General features: G+C 38.9%; 1 protein-coding gene across 1 annotated transcript in view; it reads left to right on the forward strand.

Annotated features, from left to right (window-relative positions):
* LOC102779843 (uncharacterized) overlaps positions 1–16,798 on the forward strand; it is a 51,469-nt gene extending 34,671 nt beyond the window's left edge. Inside the window, exons 13-17 of the mRNA XM_006794284.3 lie at positions 1,040–1,169; positions 1,290–1,322; positions 1,716–1,813; positions 4,715–4,798; positions 15,065–16,798. Coding sequence (XP_006794347.3) covers positions 1,040–1,169; positions 1,290–1,322; positions 1,716–1,813; positions 4,715–4,798; positions 15,065–15,166 — 447 coding nt within the window. The 3' untranslated portion in view covers positions 15,167–16,798. The remainder of the gene's footprint in view (positions 1–1,039; positions 1,170–1,289; positions 1,323–1,715; positions 1,814–4,714; positions 4,799–15,064) is intronic.
* The last annotated feature ends 9,192 nt before the right edge of the window (positions 16,799–25,990 follow it).

The raw sequence follows: 25,990 nt of genomic DNA on the forward strand, positions 1-25,990 counted from the left end.
GAATCAACACAGTGTTTTATGCATCTGGCCCTGGGCCTTTTGGAATAATGTGATCTGGACAGACAAATAAAAGATAGGATTGCAGACATGCTTTGGGCAGAATAAACAGGTTTTCACAGAAATATCACACCAAGTGTGAGTGATGGTGGTGGAAACACTACGTACTGGGGTTATTTCACCGTGTCCGTGACTGGGCAGCTTGCAGTTATCGATACAACTCTGCATCATATCAAAGGGTACCCAAGGATAATCTGAGGCCATCTGACCAAGAGTCAAAATGGAGCTTTTAACAAGAATTTAAGAGATCAAAAACACACTAATAAATCCACCTAGGAATGGTTCAAAAAGAAGAAACTGAGGGCTGTGTAATTGCTTAGAAAAAAAAAGCCCAGATCTGAAATCCACTGAAGAGTTGTGGGGGAATTTGAAACACCCAGTAGATGCAAGATAAAACCTCTCAAACATCATGCAACAGAATAAAGTCAGCATGGAGGAGTCGTCAGACATTTCAGAATTAGATAACAAAGGCTGGTGAACAAGCCTGCAAATTGCTCACAAGAAGTTATTTCTGTTAATGCTCTCCTTCTGAGACCAAAGGGGCACCTACCTTTCCACAGAAGAATATTACATGTATTGACATTTTTGTTGAACAAATGACTGAAAAAGCTTTTTATTTATTTATTTTTGTTACTTGCAGTCGTGTATTATTATAACCTTGAAACAGTTTCAGATAAAAGTGGATCAAATGTATGTATAGAGACATGTTAAAACAGCCAGAAGTGTCCTTGGGAAATGACTGTAAATTCACACACACACAAACCTCCCATGGGTGTAAACACACTTTATGCATTATCCTCCAATTCTTCATTTTACCTAGAGTAAAAAAGCTGCGTGTTTGCATCAGCACACACAGGCATGGATATAAAGAACATACGTACATGTTGTCCTTTATGTTGGATTCAGTGTGTTGCATGGCAAGGGGACACAGCTATGTTCAGGCCACCTTCCCTTTCTCAATTTGTGTTTTCTCCTTCCCTAGCTCGCCCAGCTCCGTGGGACAGACAAGAAGTTCACCTTGCTTCATGCCCTTGTGGAGCAGATTATGTTGCATGAACCGTGCTTGGCCACTTTTCCCCAGGAGTTGGCAGAATTTGAAACTGTCCCCGGAGGTATTTGCTAGACAAGATTTGATCAAACCTGAAAGAAATCTGCGTGGCACTTTTTTAGTTGAGGTCTGTTAAATGAAACGTGTATTTTCTCTGTGTTTCACTGCCCCCTTTCTTGGATAGCTTCCATCAAAGGCTTGACCGCAGAAGTAGATGGTGAGTAGATCACATTTTACTACTGTGTCACATTTTACTACTGTGTCCAAAGACTGTTAAATTTGCTGAGATTGCTGTAATACTGACCCTCCTTTTTTGTGCCAACAAAGTTATTTGTGAGGAAGTGTGATCGTAACATTTACTCCATCTTCTGTGATTGTAGCTTCAGTATACTTTGTTGAAACGCCATGATCTTATTGTCTAGGGAGTGTAAGGTCTCAATCCAATATATTGTCTATATGATGACTTACGGAAACTTGCCACAAGCCACAAATACTGCACTCCACGAGATCACACAGGAGACAGCATCTGATTTAAAGCAGCTATTTACTTCGGTGCTCAAATATCATGGACGGTAACCAAGACGTGTGTGTGTGTGTTTCTTTTCTTCAGTCCTGAAGAATGAACTAAAGAAAATCACTCAGTATAGAAAAATGTCCAAGAAGAAAAATATAGCAGCTCAGAATCCAAACTTCTTCAAGGACCTGAAGGTAAAGTAGAAAACATTTTGCATACATAAAGATTAAATAATCATTTAAAATACGGCTGACAGTCATTTAAAATTTTAGGCCACATATCGTCCAAACAAAACTAAAAAAAATCAACTTTCTGTTATTGTAAAGAAGCAGAGTTCAATTCTGCAAAGAAAACAAAGTTTAGCTCGATTCTACTCAAGTTTGCTGGCTTATTATCTTACTTTTTGTGGTTTTGCAGGGCATGGATATTGCTTTTAGCAGTAAGAAATCTGTGAATCAGATGTAAGGCTCGGGTGAAATTGATCATTTTGGACGAACTTTCTCATGACATGGTCTATTGTTGACTTGCAATCCAAGGCTATCTGCTGCACAATATAGTCAAAAGTAAAAATGATTATGCTCCTCCTGTCAGTTTTGTTTCTTAATCTTGCAAAGCCATCCTGTGGCCCAGCTCAGATTCTTTCACGGGCTGGTTCCAGCCTACAGCTCATATGTGTAAATGCTTCGTATGTCGCATTATCATGGCAAACTGCTTATACGTGAAATTTCAGACATAAATTGTTCTTGTCCTTCAAAATTTAGTAAACATTTAGAAAATATTTAATAAGCCGACTGCAAACTGTTTGCAGTAACATAAACTTTGGCAACATCATAATTATTCAGCTTACCGGGGTATTTACAAAGGCTAAGGACGTAACTAAAACCACCCAATGAGGATTTTTCATATCAGGCAAACAATGCAGCTCAAAAGAAAGTCTTTTAACTTATTTGGCTTTGCTGCTGAGGTTGGAGCAGTGATGGAAGAGAAGACGCCTGCACAAATGTGTGTGTTCATCCTACAAGAAGAAGGCTTTATGTGAGAAAATAATTCATTTGCATAATGTCATCAGAATGGGTTGAGAAAAGTGTGGGAGATGTTTAGGAAATCTTTTCAACAGTTCTGACTGAATCATTTCTGCGAATGGATAAAAAAATATCTAAGTATTACTGGGTGCTTCAATCGTGTCGCAGTGGACTTGACCTTCTGTCAAACATTATAAGTTAGAAAAATACACAGAAAGACCCTGAGGAAAACCGAGTTGTAAACTTTTGCAAACAATAACATGTTGTTAAATTTCTGTTCACTGCTCTGCTAAAGCAATGTTATTATCTTTTCATTTCAATTTTCTCCCTCGGTCAATGTTTCTGGTAAAAAATTACTGTTTTTTTCCTCAGGTTAAATTTATCATTAAATTAAATCAGGTAGTAACATCTTATATACATTTTAACTCCACCGTTTCCTTACAAATGTGGTTCTTCAGAAAATAAACAAAATTAAAAGATTGACCATATTTAAAAGCATTTTTAAAATCAATATAATTATTGCAATCTAAGTTATAAAGACTACGAAGACAGTAGTTCCAACTCCAGGTTGGAAACTCAAACGTGCATGGAGTGACTAGATCCTCACAAAGGAAAGCTGTTTTTCACATGAACAAATGAAACCAGCCCTTTCTCACATGTAGACCACAGCAGGAGACAGTTTGCACCAGCCATGTGCTCCCTGCTGGAAATACTCTGTTTGTTTAGAAGAGGGTGCTGCCTGAGTAAAGCGCACAAGAGGCAGTACACGAGACGCTCATTCACCAGCTCTGAATCCACTTAACTAATATCTGTGCTGTTCTCACATCAGCACATGCAGAAATCACACAGGCTTTGAACCGGAGAACTGGCAGCTTAAAGCCCCATCTGTCCATGTGGGATATTTGCACTGACACGTGCACCACATTTGGCCAGTGTCTAAAGGTTCAGGGCTGTAGTGCATTTGTGGAAATGGCTTAAATATGTTTGTGTGGGACAATACAGGACACATCACTAATGCTGAGATGCAGTAAAATAAAGACCATTATGCAGTTTACAATTTTGGCCTTTAGGACTTGAAGAACATGTTTTTGTTTGAATGTCACTTTCTCAGCAAACCTGGATAGTCCTCTTCCATTCGCCTGTGTCATTCTTTTTCTGTTCCACTAACTGTCAAAACTGTTGACAGTTACTAGACAGAACCAGAGCTATTTCAGCTCTGGTTCTGTCTAATCTAATCTTTGAGTTTAAGAGGGGATGGATCCATATACGTGCACATCTCATTTTGACCTGTAAGTCACATTCTTCTGCCATGCAAAAGTTATAAACAACTCTGGCAAAAAAAGGAAAAAATATCTCTGTAAATTGCCTCCTGCACTTACCAAAGTATTTTCCCAGATTTTATTTTGCTGCATTCCTTATTTGCGGTAGTTTCCATCACATTCCACTGAAATCTGCATAACATGTTACCTTATTGAGACTTATTGTTGACAGCGAAAGGATGTGGCAGGTTAAGCTGCACTTGACCCATAATGACAGCACACTTTCTTCACAGCCAGTGAATAGAAAACAGACTTTTGTATCCTGCCATGTGCTGGTGTGCAGTCGCACATAAAGTGGGACACCTGGACAGCCTAAATGTGTCTCTTTAAAGCCAGCCTCTTATGCTTTTCCTAATGCTCTGTCATTCATGCACATATATACGCGCTGTTACAATGGTAGAGCCAGTTTTTCTGTTCTCGGCTTGGCTGCGACTACAGAAGTCTTACTCGTCTGCTCTTCAAATTAAGGGGCTACACTGAGGATTATCATGACATAAAGATTAATTTTTTAACTCTGACTGTAGTGAGGTCCATGAATAAAGACAAGGAAATCCACCTTTAATGAATCAACTCATCTATTTTTATATATTATGTACGTATATGCCATTGATTAACAGTACAATTATCCTTAAAAAAATCCAGGTAGCAGATCTTTAGTTTCCTCCTTTTATAAGCAGAATATTTCTAATTAAATGGTTAACGTGAAGACTGACAAACTTACCACCAAGTTCTTGTGCTTTTCCTTATATCCTAGATGGTGATTGAGAAATACAACGCAGATCTTTCGGCTCTGACGAAGACATGCGAGGAGATGAAGAAACTCTACTCTGACATATTGGTAATCCTTGAATTATTATTTCAATATCTCAGCGTCAAAGACAGATGGTCCCCTGTCCCAGTAATGTCTAGATGGCCCTCTTCAATTATTTGTCATCTCATCTTCCCCATGCTACACTGGGAGAGTACATTATTTCAAGAAGTCCACAAGGTTACTTCGTTTGCACCGCGTGTCCTTGAGGGCTTCCACAAGCACATATAATGCATGTGATTTATACCTTATACCAATGATCTTAACGTCGTTTAAAACCCACCACAGCTGATTTGCTGTTTTGGAGTGTTATACCTCCTTCATTGGATAATTTCAGGAGGATTAGTGAACATTGGTTTCCTGCAGGCGGAAAGTGTGAAAGACAAGTTCATCCCGACCCTTAATGTGCAATGTCACGTTGATTTAGGATGCTCTACAAATGATGAAAAATGACGAGATGTTGGAGCACCCCTGGTGGGATTCTCATGTAGTTTTTTTTTGAGTCATTTGTTAGACCTTAAGGGGCGTAGCATAAATTAAACATAGTTTTTGAGCTTCATACTGCTTCGTGACTCTTTGTATTTTGATGACATCTCATTTATATCTGAATGTACAATCCATTCGTACGTGAACCTTTTATGATTTAAGGGCTCTTATGTGTGGACTGGACTCTGGAAACGGTGATGTTCTTTAATGAGAAATGCACCTGCCTTAAAAGCTCTGGTCGCATCGTGAGGTCGACCATAAAGCGAACACCTCTGTCACACATATCATCAGATTTAGTGGAAGCACTGGTCCCTGTGTATTCTTTCATCACATTGTCCATAAAAGAGAACCTTTTCTTTGCTTACTAGCCTGGTTAAATTAGGTTTTCAGAGCTCAATCCCACTTTTGACATCTTAACAGCAGCTATGTCTTTTTTTAAGGAATCACCCACCAAAAACAATCAATACAAAAGCGGCGCCTATTTTCTCACCTTTCTCATATCTCTATGGACAATCCATCATCATAGAGTCCACTTAACCTTCCTGCTGTATTTGAGAGCTGAGATATGACGGCATGAGCTGTGAGCTTTAGGCCCGGTAGGAAATTTTGTTATACTAGAGAAACAATTAGATTCCTGTGCACTCAAATATTTGTTCACAAGTAAACAAAGGTGCCATTCAGCATTCCTCTAAATCCTTTAAAAGAATCATCTGCATCGATTCCTTTGTGTTTGGTGTAGATTTTATAAGAGATGGAAACAAGGGATCATTTAGTGTGTTTTACATGTAAAGGAGTGGTTTAACATGTTGCTGCGTCCTTGCCAGAGCAAGATGAGAAGACCAATACCACGTTCATGTTGTTGTATGGTAAATATGAAGCAACAGACAGCAATTTGTTGATGTAGCTTAGCACAAAGTTTGGAAACAAACAACTCGTCTGGCTGAAGCCGTTGAGTCTGGCTGATTTTGTCTGGCACAGACTCTTTGAAACTCCAGCCAGGCAGATATTGTTTCTCCTTCATTTTCCTTCTGAATCCTCACATTTGTCAAACAGCAGCTATGCTGTGATCACTAACGCAGTGTCTGAACAGGCTGGACAGTGAAAGCAGCACCTTTGTTGTGCAGGTTTTGAAGATACTTACAGCATAAAACACCGCAATAATCCAGTATTTATAATAATGGATTGCATTTATATAGCACTTTTCTAGGCACCCAAAGCACTTTACAATTCCACTACTCGTTCACTCTCACATTCACACACTGGTGCAGAAAAACCACAGTTGTAGCCACAGCTGCCCTGGGACAGAATGACAGAAGCCATATCGCGCCATCGGCCCCTCTGGCCAACACCAGTAGGCGGTAGGTGAAGTGTCTTGCCCAAGGACACAACGACCAGGACAGAGAGAGCTGGGGATCAAACCGGCAACCTTCCGGTTACAGATGAGCTTCCCAACCCCCTGAACCACGGTCGCCCCAGTATCACCAGATCAGACAAAATAAGTAGATGGATCTATACTTTTTCAATTCTATGTTATGTTGTGCGAACAGTTAGCAGCAGAAGGAGAGGTAGCAAATCATTTGCCAGTAGTCTGACTGCAAACAGTGGTCAGTGAGTAGGCAAATATTGAAAGGCACTTGGCTTTGCCAATTGGCTGCTCTCTGTCTTTCATTATATTACATCAGGGTTAACACCTGGCAGGAATTTCTTTTTGTAATTACTGTAACAAGTTGCTGTCAACTTGATTAATATCATGTCATGTCTCCGCTCCGTGTGTGTGAGGATGCAAATACTAGCACACTTTTATATAAGAGCAAAGCGCAGTGAAGACCCTGCAGGGCAGCAATTAGCTTAACATTACAGGGAAATCTTTTACAACCTGATACAAATGCCACAATTGGCACAAATGCTCTTTTTTGAGTACCCTTTTAAAAAATCTCAATTAAAAATTCAAGATCGTAGCAATTTCCAGGGCAGCCTTCAACTCTGGTAAGAAAATATAATTTTTTCAATATTTTTTCAATATAATATTCAATATAATATAATATTCAAGTAGACTTGATTTGTTTCGAATTATGTATGCTCAAAGAGAGGTCACCTTTTGGAGCCTAAAGCTGTGTCCAAATTCAAAGGCTGCATCCTTCGGAGGCCCGTTTGTAGGCCGATTACGTCACAGCGACGCAACGAAGGCTGTCCAAATTCGAAGAATCCTCCAAACGCGGCTGACAAATGCTTCCTCCTTTACCCCAGATTTAAAGGATGGGTCGGGTGTATCCTTCGTGGCCCACCATATCCCAGAATTCATAGCGCGGCCCAGCCAATTCCAGTTTCTAACAATTGCGGCAGCTACTTAGTTTTAATATTACTCTTATTAATCTTTCTGGGTCACAAAATAAACTTAACATATTTTCAGGCGAGAATGTAGCTGTGTAAACTTCAAATATCTGCTCGGGTTTATCAAGATATCACATATTTGCAAAAGTGCTCCAACGTTTTCGGAGCTGTCTGTTACCCAACAGCTCGATGGCTAGCCGGGGTTCAAGGCTCACAAGAGACGGTGAGATCACATCATTTTCAAAACTCCCGCGGTCTTTCGCTACTCAGGTTAAACATGATATATAAGTCACTTAGATAACTTTAAAATGTTATTGTTTGGTTTTTTCAGTGTTTTATTTGTTTGTAAGAAAAAATTGGTTTGGCTGAGATTACAGCTGAATAAACGTCAAACAGAAAACTGATTAAACAGAAGTGGGGGGTGGTAGAGAATTTACGCCAGTGTCCTGTTATATTTTAGATAGCAAGGAGCAAACGGCTGAGTTTATTAAAGTCCACCAAGACAGCTGGTGACACAAACCTGAAGGCTAGACCCTCCAATTTCACAGTCTCGCACTTCCAGCCTTCTCGGTCTTTGGAGGACCGTTGTGGTCTACGTGGGCCGGGTCCTCCGAAGACCAAAAAGGCTGGAAGTACGAGGTGGCCAAAGAATTTGGACACAGCTTAAGATTACTAAGAAGCTGCTATGTGTTCTGCTCAGTTCAGGGTTGTAGTAGTAGTGAGTCAATTATTATTATATTGTCCAAATCTCACCCATGGCTACAAGAAGCTGGCTATTCAAGATGGCTCAACATGTAGAGGTTCTTGTCCATGCATTTGTGTCCTCCTTGATTATTGTAATGCTCTTCTTTCTGGGCTACCAAAGAAAAGTTTTAGAGGTCTACAGATGGTGCAAAATGCAGCTGCTCGCATTTTAACAAGAACTGGGAAATTTGAGCACATTAGCCCTGTACTGAACTCTCTTCATTGGCTACCTTGTCAGGTTCGAGCAGATTTTAAGGTCCTGCTGCTCACCTACAAGGCTTTAAACGGACTGGCACCTTCATACCTCTCCGACCTTTTACATCTTTACGTTCCATCCCGTGCTCTCCGATCTCAGGACTCTGGCTTTCTAAAGGTTCCTAGAGCCAGAAAAAAGACAATTGGAGAGCGTGCTTTTTCTTTTCGCGCCCCGTTTCTGTGGAACACCCTCCCTCAAGATGTTCGGCAGGCAAGCTCTGTGGAGGTTTTTAAAACTAAGCTGAAGACACATTTGTTCACCTTATCTTACAAGTCTTAATTCTATGGCTTTTAATTTTAAAATTTTTACTGTTTTTAACTTGTATTGTGTCTTTTACCTGTATTGCTATGTATCTCTTTTATTATTATTTTTTTAATCTTTTTAGTTTCAAATAGTTGTACAGCACTTTGTTTGAAAGCGCTTTATAAATAAAGTTATTATTATTATTATTATGTAAAGTAGGTAATTTACCTTTTTGAAGGTCAGTGGCCTAAAATAGTAGTTACCTGAACTGGAATTGATGAAAACACAGTTTAAAAATTTCAATTTCTATCTACTTTGTACCAAATTAACAACTCCAGGTGGACAACATACTGAATTAGGGGGAAAGAATAGCGGAGTAGCACGAATACATTATTTATTGATGACTGATGATTTCAAGTTAAGCATGCTGTTGCTTTGTTTCAATGTCATCACAGTAAGTGGGAGTTCAGCTTTTGAATTTAACAATGGGAAAGAATGAGCCAATATCCACAGATCAGGTTACATAAAACCTGTAAAATGTTTTGATTTGATTGTGCTTATGTGGAGGAAAAAAACAGTTTTAATCAATCCAGCTGTCTAAACAAGCCATGCATCTTTTTTGTAAGCTGCACGAACATGGATGACTGGAAAATCAATCTCCAGTGTGTCTCTGCCTTAAGAGAGCTAACTGTTGATGCTCACACCAGCTGCAGTTGATTTGCTCTCACAGCCTCTAGTTTGTAAAGGCTCTGGTCATGACCACTTAATCAATGTGATAAAGGTCCAATGGATTTTTCCAGTTAATGTAATCCCACAACGAAGTTTAAAAACCAATGAACCAGGTTTTCCACAGAGGCGTGCCGCTTCCTGTCAGGGAGGTTAGCGTCTAATTTGGGCAGGTAAGCAGGTCATACTGGAGTAGCTGGTGTAGCTGGATCAAAAGTGCAAAAAGTCTAAGACTAAACTTGTGAAGAATGCAAAATGCATATCATGCGTTTCTAATTTATACATAAGCTCATGTAGAAATTGAGAAACACCTCTTACATACTGATGTAAGCCCAGCTGCAGCTTTTCATTTAATGTGCAGATATTAGAATCATATCAGTATCATCTAAACCTCAGCAAGAAAGCAAATAAGCATATTTTTCTAAATGAGGAACATTTTAAATGAACATCCTTGAACAATAAATCCTGATTTACCTCAATATTATCCTAATCCAATATTATACCTTATTCTTAACATAAATCACTCTTTCACTATTATTAAAAATGTTCTGGTGGTGAATGTTCTGTGGCCTTTTTAAAGTTTAACTAGCTGACCTTTAACTGCATTGTCCCCTTCAGGCAGGGAGTTATATTTTAATCATCAGGCAGTGCTGCTTAAATGTAGCATCATCCCTAAATGTTTGATCAAAGTTTGGAAGCTTGATGTTAAGAATAAGCCACATCTGTCAATCCATTTATCCACCTGTCCGTCCATCTCTCCAATTTAGGGTGAGAGGTGAAGTACACCCTCAAAAGCTTGCTACTTTATTGCAGATAAATAAACTCTTACGCTGTCGTTTTCCCTGGACTTTCAAAATTCAATTCAATTTAGTTTTATTTATACAGTGCCAAATCACAACATCAGTCGCCTCAAGACAACAATCATATGACCCCCTATGAGCAAGCAATATGGCAACAGTGGGAAGGAAAAACTCCCTTTTAACAGGAAGAAACCTTCAGCAGAACCGGGCTCAGGGAGGGGCGGCCATCTCCTGCTATTGGTTGGGGTGAGAGAAAGAAGACAGGATAAAAGACGAATGACTTGTCAAAGTATGGGTTCTACAAGATCTTGCAATGCAACTTGTGGTATCAGGAACAAAGATGTTATCAGTAGATCCTACATGAAAGACTGTGATCTGCAAAAAATATGGCATTTGGAAAATTATCTTCCACATGAATGCAACGATTCCCAGCAGAACACTCCCAGAGTGTCACACTGCCTCTGCTGATGTGCCCTCTGACCATAAGTGCTTTCTCTAGTGGACAGGGATCAGCATGGGAACTTTCAATCAGCCTGTGGCATTGGAAGCCCATACAAAGCAGGCTGTGATAGACTGCATGTTGTAACATCTTTCAATCATTGGCAGAATTAGAATTTTCAGAAATTTGTGCCACAGCAGCTGTTTTGTGGTGGACCAGTGGTGGACTGGACCAGCCTTTTAGCTCTCTGGTCCTTTATTAGTACCTAATTTTCTTATAAGGGGAGGGGAGGAGATAGCTCAGTAGGTAGGATTAATAAAGTATACAAAAAAAATTATATTTCACATGTGTTGGCAGTTGAATAGGTGAACAAAACTGGCAGGAGGCAGGAAAAAGATAAATTCATGAAAAAAAGAAATAACAAAATACAGAGAACAGGGGAAAACCTGTACTAGTGCTGAGCACTAAAGCACTAAGATTTTCTGACAATAGGAAATAGTGGATGAACTGGGGTGATAGATGACTGGACTGGATGAAGGTGTGCCAAAAAACTGAGTAAAAGAAAGATGTGAAACTGACAGAAGGATAAAGAGACCAAGAAACACAAAAAACAAGAAATCTAAGAAATAATTTCACTTGCTAAAGTAAAATGGTAAATGGTCTGTATTTGTATAGCACTGTTAAAAGGGAAAACTGAAGCTGCGTTAATTTAAAGAAGGCAGTTGAAACAGCCTGATCACTTAGATCATTATGCAAACCCATTCTCTCTTTCTTCCACCTTTAATAACTGACTGGTCACTTTCTACATAATATATATATATATATATATGTATATCCCAACCTGTGACAGGTGCTATTGTTACAAGATCGTTAATGTTATTCACTTTAGCTCTCAGTGGTTTTTAAATGGTGGTGCCTTTCATATACCTTATATTTGAAATGTTTTTTGTTGAACCATTCTCAGGCTATTCTCGTAGTCTTCTTTAAATACAAGACCACAGAGCAATCAAGCATCCTTTTTCTTAAAAAAACAAAAAGAAAAGACCAATGTCATTTGAGGATTAACACAGGACAGTCTGTAGACACTTGCCCCACTTGTGTCCCATCCATGCTGGATCATTTTACTGAGTACTAAGACTGTGCCTCTGAAACGTCCTGAAAGTACAATAAACCCCTTCAGGAGCGCTGGAAAAATGATTAAGACTGACTGGGCTGTGGCGTAGTGCAAGGGAGCAGCAGGTTGGGGAAAAGGTGTCATATTTAGTCACATCTTGTCAAATGGGTGGAAGGAGGGAATTCACAATGATGCCCTGAAATAGCCAACATGCAAATGTATTAAACATAGAAGCAGCTCATAAAATTTTGGGGCAGTTGATTTGCGGATGTCCCCAGACACTGGAAGCATGTTTTTAAAACCACTTCAAGTACTAAATAAAAGGAGACATTTTATATAATATGCTATAAAACATGCACTCCAGTTTTTCTAATACATAAAAGCAAAAATAAAAACATGAAGACTAGACGCTATCAGCTGTGTCACATTACCAGGCTCTTTTCATACAATGCACATGTTTAATGCACCATGTCAGTGAGACATGATATGAGAAAATCAATTCCACCTCAGCTTCTGCAGATAAAAAGTTTTAATATTGCTTCTTCGAGCACAGCTCAGACCTACAGGTTAAACATTATCCAAGACCCACCTGTCGGGTGTATAATGAACATTCCTGGGTCTGGTTTTGTAACTTCATTTGTATTAATAAAATCAACAGCAGGCATACTTTAGGTATGTTGATATTTTTATATAAGGATAGTTCAAGTGTTGAGTGAGTAACTGTGATATAGTATACAATTTACAATGTCGCCTTGTAATCGGAAGGTTGCCGGTTCGAGCCCCGGCTTGCGCTGTCTCTGTCGTTGTGTCCTTGGGCAAGACACTTCACCCGTTGCCTACTGGTGATGGTTAGAGGGCCCGGTGGCGTCAGTGTCTGGCAGTGTGCCCCAGGGTGGCTGTGGCTACAATGTAGCGTGCCATCACCAGTGTGTGAATGGGTGGATGACATATTTATCCATATGGGTTAGTAAATTGATTTTATTGGGCCCAGCATGTGTTTGTGAAAATACTCATAAATGTTCAACGTGCACAAAAGACAAGGAAGCGAATCAGCTAAAACACTGTTGAGAGGATTAAACTTCTACACTTTACCAAGTAAAAGAAAGTCTTTTGCTCCAGTTATACATAATTTTGAGCATCCCTGGCAGACAGTGAAAAATGTGAGGATAAAAGTATGCAAATAGACTAATCTGCACATCTGAGTGTAATATTTCATGGTGAGAACAGTGTTAACCATTAGCTAACATCTTCCTTTTGCTGCTGGGGACTTTGCTAAATCTTACACCTGTGGAACTGTTTCTACGAACTGAAAGCACACAGTAATACAAATGCACTGACTGTCAGCTGTCACGCTTTAAGTATTTGGAAGAGCAAGGCTTGTGCTACAGCGCCAATGTCCTCCTTCATTTTTATTCCGAAACAGCAGCCACTACAAATACTCTTTGTCTTTAAATGTAGATCTTTGGATATATTTGCCATGGGAATTTTCTTATTTTAGTCCGAGGTCCTCCTTCATGAAGCTCTCAACTAATCTCAGCAGCAACAAGGTTTCTGCTGGGAAACCTAATTCCCCATCTACATAAATACAAACATGAACATTACATTTTTACATTGTCATTAAATCTACAGTACCAACAAAATAGCAGATACTATGAGCAACTAAAGATGGGATGCTACAGGGAGCTACAAAAACAAGGGCTGGCGTTAGTGCATTAGCAGAGCTAAAGTCATTAGTGTCAGCTCTAATATACATGTTGTACATCTGGGTGAATATTAATGACTGAGTCGGCTGATAGCCACACAGCTGTGAATAAGTGTGAAGCATAAGATGATGCCAATCACATTGTGAAAGCATGAGCTAGCTAACGGTGGCAAATTGTATCATATTCCAACTGCAGTAAATAAGTGATAACAACGGGAAGCTCGCTTTTTCTTAGGCTGAGTGAGAGTTTTACACGCAGAGATATGCAGCTTTGCTTTCGCAGCTTGAAATGTGATATCTTTGATAGTGGCAACCTCTACGTATGGGGGTACACAGTCACAAGGAAAGCGCTGAAACAAACACTAGTAGTATTTGCCGTTAAAGTAAAAGAAAAGGTTTCAAAAGGTGCGACTTTTACTTTGAAGACAAACTTGGATACACAGTTTCAATACTGCGAATAGTTTTTGTCTTCCATGCAAATGTCAGGAAACTGTGGCAATCGGGTATTAATTGAAGGGGTTTCTGTGTAGCATGATATACCTCATTTCCACCAATTTTACCTACTGATTGCAAGTGGCCAGTTCTGCCAAGTGTTCAGGAAACACGCAATTTTCCCTTGCGACCAGTGTTTGCTAGGGGATCACTGGCCAGTCTCTAAGACTGCATGACTGGGGCTTTAGTAATTTCTGACAGCTTAGCACAAAAACTGAAAAGACTTGATCATTAGAAAAGGTAAGAAACTCGCCTTCCAGCGCAGCATGTCTAATACTTAATAATTTGTAATGTCTTTACAAGAGCAAGATGTAAAGGAAGAAATTCAATTAAGATGAAGCCCAACTGTGCTGAAGGCTGTTTCATATTATTAGTGAGCACATCCTGTGTGTGTTCAAGTCAGCTGTTTGGTGTGCGTTATAAGATTTATAGTACATAATATTTGCTTGTAAGTAAGCTTATGGTTAATTTCATTAGAGAAATTACACATTTGTAAAACATAAGAAAAATAATACCAGGAAAGAGTAACAGCATACGGCTTTAGTCTGAACTTTAACCTGCACAGTCAACAGCATGCAGTCAGCAAATTAGTACGTTTAACCACTGTGACCCTTTGTAATAAACTTTGGCTTCAGAATGACTAACATTAGTATGCCAGTGACCCTTTTAACCACCTAGGTCTACGTATTAATTTGGCAGTACATGTCTGCGTCATTGTATAAGGGCACTCAAGGATTGGGATGCATGCTGAGGCAGCATATGAGCTAATTAAATCAAAAGGCTATTGTTAAGAAGAACATGCGCGGGCCAGGCACCACTTCACAAATGAAAGTGATTGCAGTTGTTAATTGTAAAACAATTTTTTTACAAGTCCTGTGGTCATGGAAAATGTAACTGCTACCACATTATTTTCATTTTATTTATTTATGAATCAGTAAACCTTTTTTTTTCTCTTCTGCATAGGTGAAATTCGGAGAACCGGCGGATCAAGACTCTCAGGAGCTCTTTGGCTTGCTTTGTCAGTTTGTGCATGACTTCAAAAGGGCACATGCTGAAGCTGTATGACTTACAGAGTTATTGCACAGAGTACTTACATTAGTGAGGGCAGAGACTGCAGTGTTGCTTACTAAATGAAACTGATCCATCTTTGTTGCGACAATTATAGAAGTTTGAGGTACAGAACTATATGACACAGTGTAACTTAATTCGTTTTTTCAAACTGATGGTTTGATTTAGTTTTGTTTTTAAAAATATATATATTTCCTGAGTTGTACAGATATTTTATTAGATAATGGACAATACATTCATTGTAGCAAATCCTATCCCTGGACAGCCTGACAGACTGACTATGTCACGGAAATCAATTTTGTGAATACAAACTGATTTATGTCACATCGTATCGTATCGTAGATTGGTTTGATTTGTGTTTACTGACATTTATTTTGAGACAAATCAGTAATGAAGGATGTAAAAGCCCTTGGTTGGAGCCAGATGCTGAAGTGTGCTGTGAAAACTCACAGCTCTCTTTGCTGGCAGAAGCACACACCCCCACCCCCTAAAAACAACTCATCAGAGGCCAGCGGAGGTGGGCATTCTTTGGGTGTGTGATTATTTTGAACATTCGGTTGTTCTTTGGTCGGGGACATTGCCTGTTCTGGTTCTCTGTTAGAAACTCCAAGGCTGGCTGTGATTCACATCTGCTATGTGAAAAAAAACCCTAAAAACATGATCAGCAACATACATTTCTCTTTCAAACAGAAGAAAGGTCTTCTTATTGCCAGTTGGAACTGATTGATGTGCTTTTGTGTGTTTGACATTTTAATCAGTTAACAGAAAAAAAACACTGTTTATACCCATAACTGTGAACGGTGGTGGCATAATGAAGAAGACCCCTCGCTGAGATGGAAAAGTTGCATATTTTTCCGTTCTAAAAGGAGAAACCAATTATTTTAATTAAAACGGCATCTGTAGAAACGGGTGATTCATTAGCAGGAAACATACAAAACGGCTTTATAAAATATTTATTTCATGCAGCTTTTTTTTCATACAGAATTGTAACTGGCTTTTGTGTTTTTGTGCTCTTCACATCATGCTCTTGTATTGCATTTGAAATCGAAAAGTGATAAATCTCATAACATTTAGCATATAGAAAAAAATCAATACTAAAAGTTATTTCAGATTATGTGGCCTTCTACTTTGTTGCTCTGAATTAGTTTTAGTTCTAAAAACTAAAAGATAAATATAATAACTATATTTTTTTTCTACCCTTGTTATAACCTTGTGTTTCTGCAGCTTTCATTCATTTAACAGACATTTAACCTGAATTTGGGTTCTGGGAATTGAAAGGCTGTGCAAAAAAAATCCTAACTGATTGGACATTTTTTCCCAACTATTACTCCCTTCAGCCGTGTGACATCTAAGATACAGTAATGTGCAAAACTCTTGAGCCACCTGTTTTCTTCATATTTTGCTTCCAAGGAAACAGATTTTCTTGGATCTTTTTAAAAGTGGCCTTGAGCAATAGCTCTCCAGGCTTTCTGAAGTTCTTTCAAAGCTTTTCTTTGGACAGTGGCTGCTTTTTCCCTCAGTTTGGTGCATTCCTTGTATCTGACAATTTTCAGAGGAATCCTTTTTTGTTTGTTTGTTTGCACTTAACACCGATCTACGAATCATTCAAGCATAAATAAGACACCCAAGTCAAAGGATGAATGAGTGTTATGTCTAAAAAATAAACAACTTAGCAAAGAACTAATTTAATACACTGTTTCTTCCCATTTCTTTGGTTGAATTATATTTCATGTGGTGTACCTCGTGTGTTTAAAGAAATGAAGGAATCTGGACAAAAGTAGTAGTAGTAGTCAGACCTAAAATAACTGTCAATGGAAAATAATGTTTTTAAGAAACATGAAAAATCTTACAACCCATCTACTGTCTAATGAAGCCTCATCAGAAACTGTGTCAGCGGAAGGGTGGCTTTCCAGAAGCTATTTTTAAAGAAGGGAAACAGGGAGAAAAGGCTGAGGGAAGTGTCACAATAGCTTAATTTTTCAGCATAACAATGATCTTAAACGTCTGTTAAGGTTCTCAATCATCCAGATTTAAGTGTCCCCCCCACAGGGCTGTGATTGGGTAGAGGATCATTAGGGGGTCCATTGTTCCTCTTGGGGGGGACACTCCCACAGGGCTTAAATCCAGGACTCTCCACCATTTGACCCTAGAACTGAAGAAGCTTCTCAGATGAGAGGTGAAACTGTCACGGTCTGCCGGGGCAAGCCGTGTGGTAGTTATTTAGGACCCGGAAGCGGCAGCTCAGGTGCAGATGAGTATTTATTTACAAAAGGGAATACAACAGCAATGGCGCGGGTGAAGCAGTAACAGAAAACCTAAACTGTGCAAACTAACAAAACAAACCAGAAACGTGGAAGCAGGGAAGTCCGGGGAAATACACACAGAGAGACGGATGGAGAGACGCAGGGAGACCGAGGGGAAACAACACAGACGAACCAGCAACGACTCTGACAGAAGACACGACTTAAAAACACTCAGAGAACACAGGGAGATTACACACAGGTGGGGGACACAGCTGGGAGTGATAAACGTGACGAGACTAGGGAGGCAAATTGAAAACACTCACATGAGACGCAGACCTTCACAATAAAACAGGAAACACACATACGCAAAGACACAGACTAGGAAACGTGGACTTAACACAGGAATAGATGGCAGAACAGAATACACTAAACAGGAGGAACAGAACCAAAATCACTAACAGAAAACACAAAACGCTGGGTCAACAGGACCCAGGATCATGACAGAAACATCTTCAAGCAGCTTAAAGAAGTCCAGACGCTTTTCTTTCCAACCTACTTAGACAAATGATCTTAAATACACCGCCAATACAGTGAAAACCTACATGGACAGAAAAGCTTACACACTATCAGTCATGTATTGACCTCCCCAGAGACCTGTGGGGTCATCTTGACAGAGAACAAAACAAAAGCAGCCAACACCCAAATAAGAGCTTTGAATAACTATTCCTGAAGACTAAAAGAATGCTTGTTTAAATGAGTTCAGGCTATGTTGAAGAATAAATGTCGTCATACCAAATATTGACTTTCAATCAATCTGTTTTTACCTTACACACTATATTTACACAGACGATTGCGCATGTTTTCCTAAATCACGGGCCTATTTCCCATTTTCTTAGCAAAGTATAAAGAAATGAGGTGGCTCAAGACTTTTGCACAGCGACGTAGAATTAAATTCTGTTTACAATATATATAAGTCTTAAATCCTGGTTTAAGCGAGGCACTCTTCACCTATGAACTTCTGTGGAGAAAGTTCATTAACAGCCCGAGCAGCGCTCGTGTGAAGGTGTTCATTATTCATTTTGTTGTTGCTGCTGCAACAACAAACAATTTGGCAACAGTTTCCCTTCAGAAAACAAAGCTTCACATTTGTTTCAGACTCCGTAGTTTGTACTGCTTGAATCCCTCAGACCTACTTTCTCTCCTCTGACTGTTTCCACAGGAGGCGGCATTGTTACAGAGGTTTGTCCACTGGATCACGGTGACTTCCTCCGTGTTTGTGCGCTGCGGTGACATGGTGTAAATCCATTTAAAATGTTAGCAGAGGCACATGCTGTGAAAATTTGTTTTGTGGTGCCATGTTGGACCGCAGTTCTATTTTGGGAAAGTTGAGTCTGAGTACGCCGCCTGTTTAATTGGCAGCAGAGGGAATAAAACAAATTCGCATTGGACCAAAAGTAAACTTGTTCAGGGTCACATCTCGGCGGCTTCTGTGTACCTGCCTAAAACTTTAAAGCTGCATTAATCAATACTTTATGTTAATACTGGATCAAATGACTTTCTAATGTGAAACGTGTCACTTATATCAGAAACCTTCTGAGAATTATCTCCACAGGTTTTAAGGGCTTACATTGCGAGGAAAATGAGATGTGAGATCAGAGTAACAAGGGAGAGTACAGGTGTGTCTTAGATCAGGATGGAAGCTATGATTATGTGCAAGCCTTTCTTATCAAGAGATTAAAAACTGTCTGCTGGCATACTAATCTGATAACCCATCCCCTTTTGCCTGACAACTTAGCCCCTGGGGACTGTGGCCAATGTTTGGGCTTCCAGTGCTGCCAGTGGATAGATTCCACCATGACTCAGACTTCCTGTTCTGAGTCATGGTTTATGAAAGCACAAACATTTTTTTTTTTAAAGCTCATAGAAAGGGTGGTTCTAAGAAACTGAGAGACTCTGTGTTGGCATATAGTAGACACTTGACACTCCAACACGTTCTCACTACCAAAGCATAAAATTTTATGCTAGGTGACAAATCGTCGATATATTACGCTTCCGGGGACCCAACACATCCCTATATTACGAGATCAGAAAAATGAGGAAACATGCAAACACTATCTAACGTTATTAAAGTGCTGGTAAGGCTAGGGATAAGGTTAGGGTTAGGGTTGGAATACACGTGATTAACCATGGGAGCGTCATTCTACTGGATTTCATCCATAACCCGACGCGTAGCATAAGAATGCGGCCGCGTCCACCTTTTGTGTTCCCCAGAAACGCCGCGGGACTTGACAAATCGTCATTATTTTACGGCTCTGGACACTCTGAGCTGAACACTCACAAAGTATACCTAAAGTTTAGCCTGAATTATTGTCGGTCTTTCAGCAATGAAATCTTGTTGACGTCAATAAGACTTCAAGCCAGTGATTGACAACGTGAACCTATCAGAGAAGCCTTACTGTTGTCACAAAGTGAGAAGCAGGGTCATTTTTGTCATAGACTTCAATCGTGCAATGTCATTTAGTTTGTTTCTTGGGTTATTTAAGCATTTACTCTGTAAGTCATAACACACACACATCCAACATGATGGGGCTTTAACAGCTAAGTGCAATATAGTTTTTTAAAGAATTTCTGCTACCTAAATACACCTGAAAGAAAGGTTAACATTAAAAAAAAACACAGAAACTAGGTCTGTGCAAATGGTAATAACAATAATTTCACTGTGGTGTTAAAAGGTTCTTGTTCTGCACCAAGAGGGACAAAAACTGCGATTATAGGGTTGGGTTTTTATAATGATTAAGCAGCAGGCATCACTGCTGATCAAAGTTATTTTTACCCAAAAATTGTTGTGTCCAATGAAAGCACACGAGGCAGGCACTCTTGAGTCACACGGCCTAAACAAATGCCTGCTAATGATCGAGAGATACATGCCGTGCAGTTAATCACACTTTGATAACAATAAGTGGTTTCAGAGTTGTTGTTTTTTTCTGCATGTTAAAAAAAACCCCACACACCTGAAAATCCAGGTTGATAATAGCATCCCACTTCTCCACGAAGGAGCAACCTGAAGACATTTCGCTGCTACCTTTTAAGTTTACAAGGTTCAAGACTCAAAAGAGCGCTGAATAGTGTGTCTGGCTGATATTGATTTGGAGACATATACTCCTAAATTGTTGATACAACCCCAGAAAAATATCCTTAGACAAAAGTTAAAAGATCGCTGACAGACCCAGGCGGCCTCTGTTAGTGACTGACAGCTCATATCCCTGATCGCCTCTGGCCTGCTCTCTATTTTATTACTTTGAAAAGTGGCATATTTATGCTTAATTAGTTTTATATCATATACAATGACAAATGAACATGAACTTTTCTGAAGAGTAACAAAGTGGTTCCTTGTGTGCGACAGGGCTGTTCAGAAGTGTCAATACAGTAGCTTAAATTCAGACCCACTGGTGGGACTTTTTCCATGTCTGATAATGTGACAATTTAAGTCCCCTATAGACAGCATTTGTTAAAAAGGAAACAATTGCTGTAAGGGACAGGTAAAATATTAATGTGATTTAACCCTATAATACCATTTCTATCATATTTGCTACATGAGTTTCTGAGACCTCTATCTCATCAACAATATATATACTTGCCATAATTTCACAATGTTATGGACAAAACTCTTTTTTGGACTAAAATTAACATTGTTGTTAACAAAAAATTGCCAAAAAACACCCAATGTATCAAATGCGATACAAAAAAATGACGAAACGTTTCTCCCACTGAAAACGCTACATCCAGATGAACAGAATCAACCTTTTGGGATTTACTTACCTGGATGATTGAGCATGCGTAAAGACAAGGGTTAATAAACATCTCAGTTACAAAAAATCTGAATTTTCTGGCTATTTTTTGATGGCTGGGTCTTACAGGGTTAAGCCTTTGTAGAGACATCTTCTCATCTTTAGGGCGAGTTTAGTTGCACCGTGGTCTGCTGAAACTGATGAAAAGTGTTTTAGATTCGTCAGGTTTTTCTAACACTGAATTACTAAAGTTCATCTCTGCCTGACACCGATTTACAACATGACACGTTTGAGATAATGTTATGTGTGCTCCATTGTGAAGGGCTTTTCACAGCAGGAGCACGGCCGTCACTACTGATGGGAACAGCAAGGTCAGACCCAGGTACTCTAATAGCTGCTGGTGATCCCCCCCCTCCAAACATGACAAAGGCTGTATACAGTTATTTCCGAAAAATTTATTCTTTTTCCACAACATTTACACATTCAAATGCTTCTTCAATCAAATTTACAATTATGTCCCAGCGAACAAAGAAAGGGCCTTGAGTCTCTTGACCTTGGAGGACTTGGTTTTGTTCCGCTGGCAGAGACACTTGAAAAGATTTCTCGTGGATATCCAACAAAATATACAATAATTCATTTTCTCGAAAATAATTTAGAAATCATCGTGGCGAGAAAGTGAAAGAAGGATTATGAGAGCAATCATGAGTTCCACTTCTCATAAATAGAAAAATTCTAATTCAAATAATTCACACTGGAGAGGTGACACAGACGTTTCGAACACAAATCTCTGAGAGAACATCCACACAGTCACTTGTGTACACAGCCTGCGCAAAGATAGCTTCAGCTTTAAGCTCGGTGACTGGATGTTTACGTGAAGACTTTACCTTTGGCTTTTTTATTTAAAGAAGTAGATATATTCTGTGATCATTTAACCAGGAGACTTTTCATGCCGATCCAAACTATCGAAGTGATCCAACTGTGAGTCATGTGGCATTGCAAGAAAGAAACATATTGAACATTTACTTCTAGATACAGGCCCACTCAAAGTCACTCAAGTTACCTGACAGTGTTAATGTGGGAATGGAGAGTGCAAACTACAGGAAGCTACTGTAACTCGTTAACTGTGTGTCACCGACATTTTTGTTTCACAATGTGTAAACAGCTTCATAAACAAGGGGCGCTTTGAGGACACTTATGAGACAATAACACATCGGCTTATTTTTAATAAACTGTGTGAACTCGAAATTCCATTAACAAACAAGCCAACAGGTCTCCTTTAGTAAGCAGCCAACAAAATCATTAGCCCAGAGAGGTTTTCTTTTTTGTTTGTTTGCTTTTTTATGTCCTTTGCATAAATTCTTAATGGAATAAAAAGGAGGCGGATATGGATAGGATTTTATTGATGCCAGTGCCATTATTCGTTTCAATCCTTTATTAAGAATTGAAAAGGCATACAAGGCTTTCTGCAGAAACATCACTGCTGTTTCAGAACTACAGTCATTTATAAACACAGTTCCCAATTTTTAGAGGTTCTAATAAATGCAGTTTCTTCCTTCGCTGCAGCAGATCAGCTGACTCCATCTGACCTCATCCTCCTTTTGTCATACCAACCGTCTGTGTGTCCTCCTGCACTACATCTTCTGTGTAATCTGCCTTTATCTAATCATCCTTTATCTAATATATGCACTGCCCGTCTCAGCTTTTCCTTTAACTTTGTTTCCAAACTGCTTAACCTGAGCTGACCCTCTGACATACTCATTTCCAATCCTGTTCATCCATTGGTCATTCCCAATGAAAATCTTATGTTAACCCTTTAAAACTTGAACCATGGAATAACTGCCAGAAATCTTTAATTTTTTCATAATGGAGTGTTTGTTGAACCTTTAGACAAAATATATCAAATTTTAATCTGCATATATGAGTTTTAATTTGTATCACATTTGCTACATTAACCATATTTAAGCAATTTAGCTATTAAAAATATGTCAAATTTATATCATTTTTTGATGATGCAGAAGTCTCAAAAACTATCAAAACTGTATCAAATATGATATGCTTGGCTTTAAAGGGTTAATCCGCTTGAATTAAAGATGAGAGTATGCACTTTCATCAAATCTTTATTTTTTGACATAAAAATAGAGACCTATTACTTTAAATTAAAATTACATAAAGATTAAATTAAATTTAAAAAAAAAATATGGCACCTAGGCAGCTGATCCATCTCTGACATTCAGTATTTGTATTTTTATTAATAATAGTTTGGGGAGAAAGTAGCATGAAATGAGATTTTTACAACATTCACATGCACAGATGTACTTTGAATATTTAGCTCACTGAAGCTTGACTATACACAGCACATTTTCTGACTTTATGCTGATCATTTGTATCTGCAGTTGCTTTTTTCATAATCTCTATAAAAAGACATCTGCATACGAATATTTAGAACTGAGCAACGGAGTACAGAAAGTTTTCTGGTTTCTGTTTATACTCTGAGTTGACCAAACATGTTTAAGAAGGCTTGTAACAGGGCGGCCCTTAGCGGCTGGAAACACAGTGAGATGGACCAAGGCAAGTGTAGTGGAACAAAAAAGCATTTATTTTCTATACAGCTTTCCTTACAACAATTAACTCATCGAGCTTCTTCACAGCACAAAATTCCCCTCTAATGACAACTGGCAGCCTTAAATATGTTCAGCTGTCACAGATTAACCATTATTCCACTCTCAGGTAAATTCTTAAATCCCAACCTTCCACCACAGTATACAATATATCAATAAGAATAAATACATTTCACATTTTCATATTAATAAATAGTTTACACTTTAATGTTACACCAAACCCAGTATTATAAAAACCCAGAAACCCAAGCACAACAAGATTCACCACACTCTCTTTACCAATGGGCTCTACCGGAACCTTTAAATGGTGTCTGGACCCCCAGGGACACATTTGCCCAAACACCTTGAAGAGGACACAGGCAAGAAAGGTGAGTAATCATCATCTTACAAACACTTATTTGCACCACTTTTATTCCTAGATTTCACACGCACATTTGCATTAGTTTTCCTTACTAATAAACCTTAATCACAATCTCAATCACCATTCTTCTCTTCTGACAGACAACCACCACATTCCTTGATGAGGAGCAGCTGTGCAGGATCTGAAATAAGGCTACCAACTGATTTTAAAATTCCCAATAAATAGTCAATAAATATTTAAACTTCTTGTGTGCAAATCCATGCTTAAAGTGCAGTACTTGATAAGGTGCTTTTAATAAAGTGAAAGGTGTGCTCTAAAGTGCTATACAGATAATATAATATAAATAAATATAGTAAGGGAGTCCTGTTCCTTACAAGGCTAATGAAGCTTTATTTTAATAAGTGCTTTTTTCATAATGCATCTACATTTGTTAACAGTGACTGTTGGTTAAAACACAAATCATTTGCCCAAATATCCTGCTGATAGACCGGAAGCCCTGAAATATTGGACAATGCCTCCAGAGACCAAACGATGTTTTCTTCATAATATGATACACTGGAGTTGTATTTCACAGCTCTTTATTAAAATTTTCATCATGCTAAAGTAACCCGAAGCTCCTTTTAATTCATAAATTCACTTCAGGTATTAATGGCTAAAGTTGGAGTCTCGGTCTGTCAACAGAAAATCTGGACAACTTTGCTGCCTAGTGAAAAATTTCAAAGGAAAGTGGTTCTTAGCACATTACAAGCCATCCTCTCCCAGCTCTGCAAACTCCATTGCCATGGAAACATATTGACATGCACGACATTTGGCACGCAACCATTTGTCAGAGCTTGGTGATGACACAAATCTCACACAATGGCAGCTACTACTCAGGTTAGGGTAGTGATGTCCTCAGGTTGTCAAATGGACTGATGCCCCAAATGCCTGACAGGTAAAGACAGATTCATCTGCATTCACAGATCTACAGCTTTCAGTCCAGACAGCAAATATTTCAGTCCGTTTTCAGATTTTAAAATAAAACCCACAGACTGTGTCACCATGCTCTTTTGACAAAACCAGATCATATTTTTTTTCCATTTGTTCCATTGGCAGAACAAATATTATGAATATCAGCTTTTTTCCATGTGCATTGCACCTGAAATCTGTTAATGACAAGCTCTCAGCATGTTCTGTTTTTAAGCATCATTAATATGTTAAACACTTGTCACCATATTGTCTATTAGAGCGGGCTGATTTGTCAGGGTTCAGCTCCATTTGGTTGTTGGATGCTTGCTTGATTTTACCATTTAATCATTTTTAACAGTGCAACCTTGTGATCTCTCATTGTTCAGCCACAAAGATCAAAAAGCGGCTTTCATAAGCGAGGATTTAATGATAAAGCAAATGAAAGCCTAACACCAAATGTGCTTTTTAGAATTCAGGCTTATTTTAGTTTAACGGCACTGTCTACAGCTTTCACTATCTAGCAATTGCACTGTGGTATATTGCAAGGCTACTGTCTGTAATGGTCTCAACTGATTCATTTTCTGTATAGTACTTTATCCATGTAGCTAAATGAATCGGTTTGCAAAGCCTGACTTGAATTATGAACCCTCTCCTCAGAAAAATTTGAAACTAACTGAAACTCTAAGCTATTTATTGTTGACTTTTAAGGTGCAGCAAGCTCAATTAAAACTGAAGGAGACAGGCCATGTAACACTTTGTAAGTCAGAGGAAGGACGTTAAAATTGATCTGCTTTTTTATGGAGAGCATATAGTGACACAAGGACAGAGGTGACGTGCTCACATCTCTAATCTCTTGTCAATAT

The sequence above is a fragment of the Neolamprologus brichardi genome, chromosome 20, assembly GCF_056152115.1.
Source record: "Neolamprologus brichardi isolate AB-2024 chromosome 20, ASM5615211v1, whole genome shotgun sequence".
NCBI lineage: Eukaryota > Metazoa > Chordata > Actinopteri > Cichliformes > Cichlidae > Neolamprologus > Neolamprologus brichardi.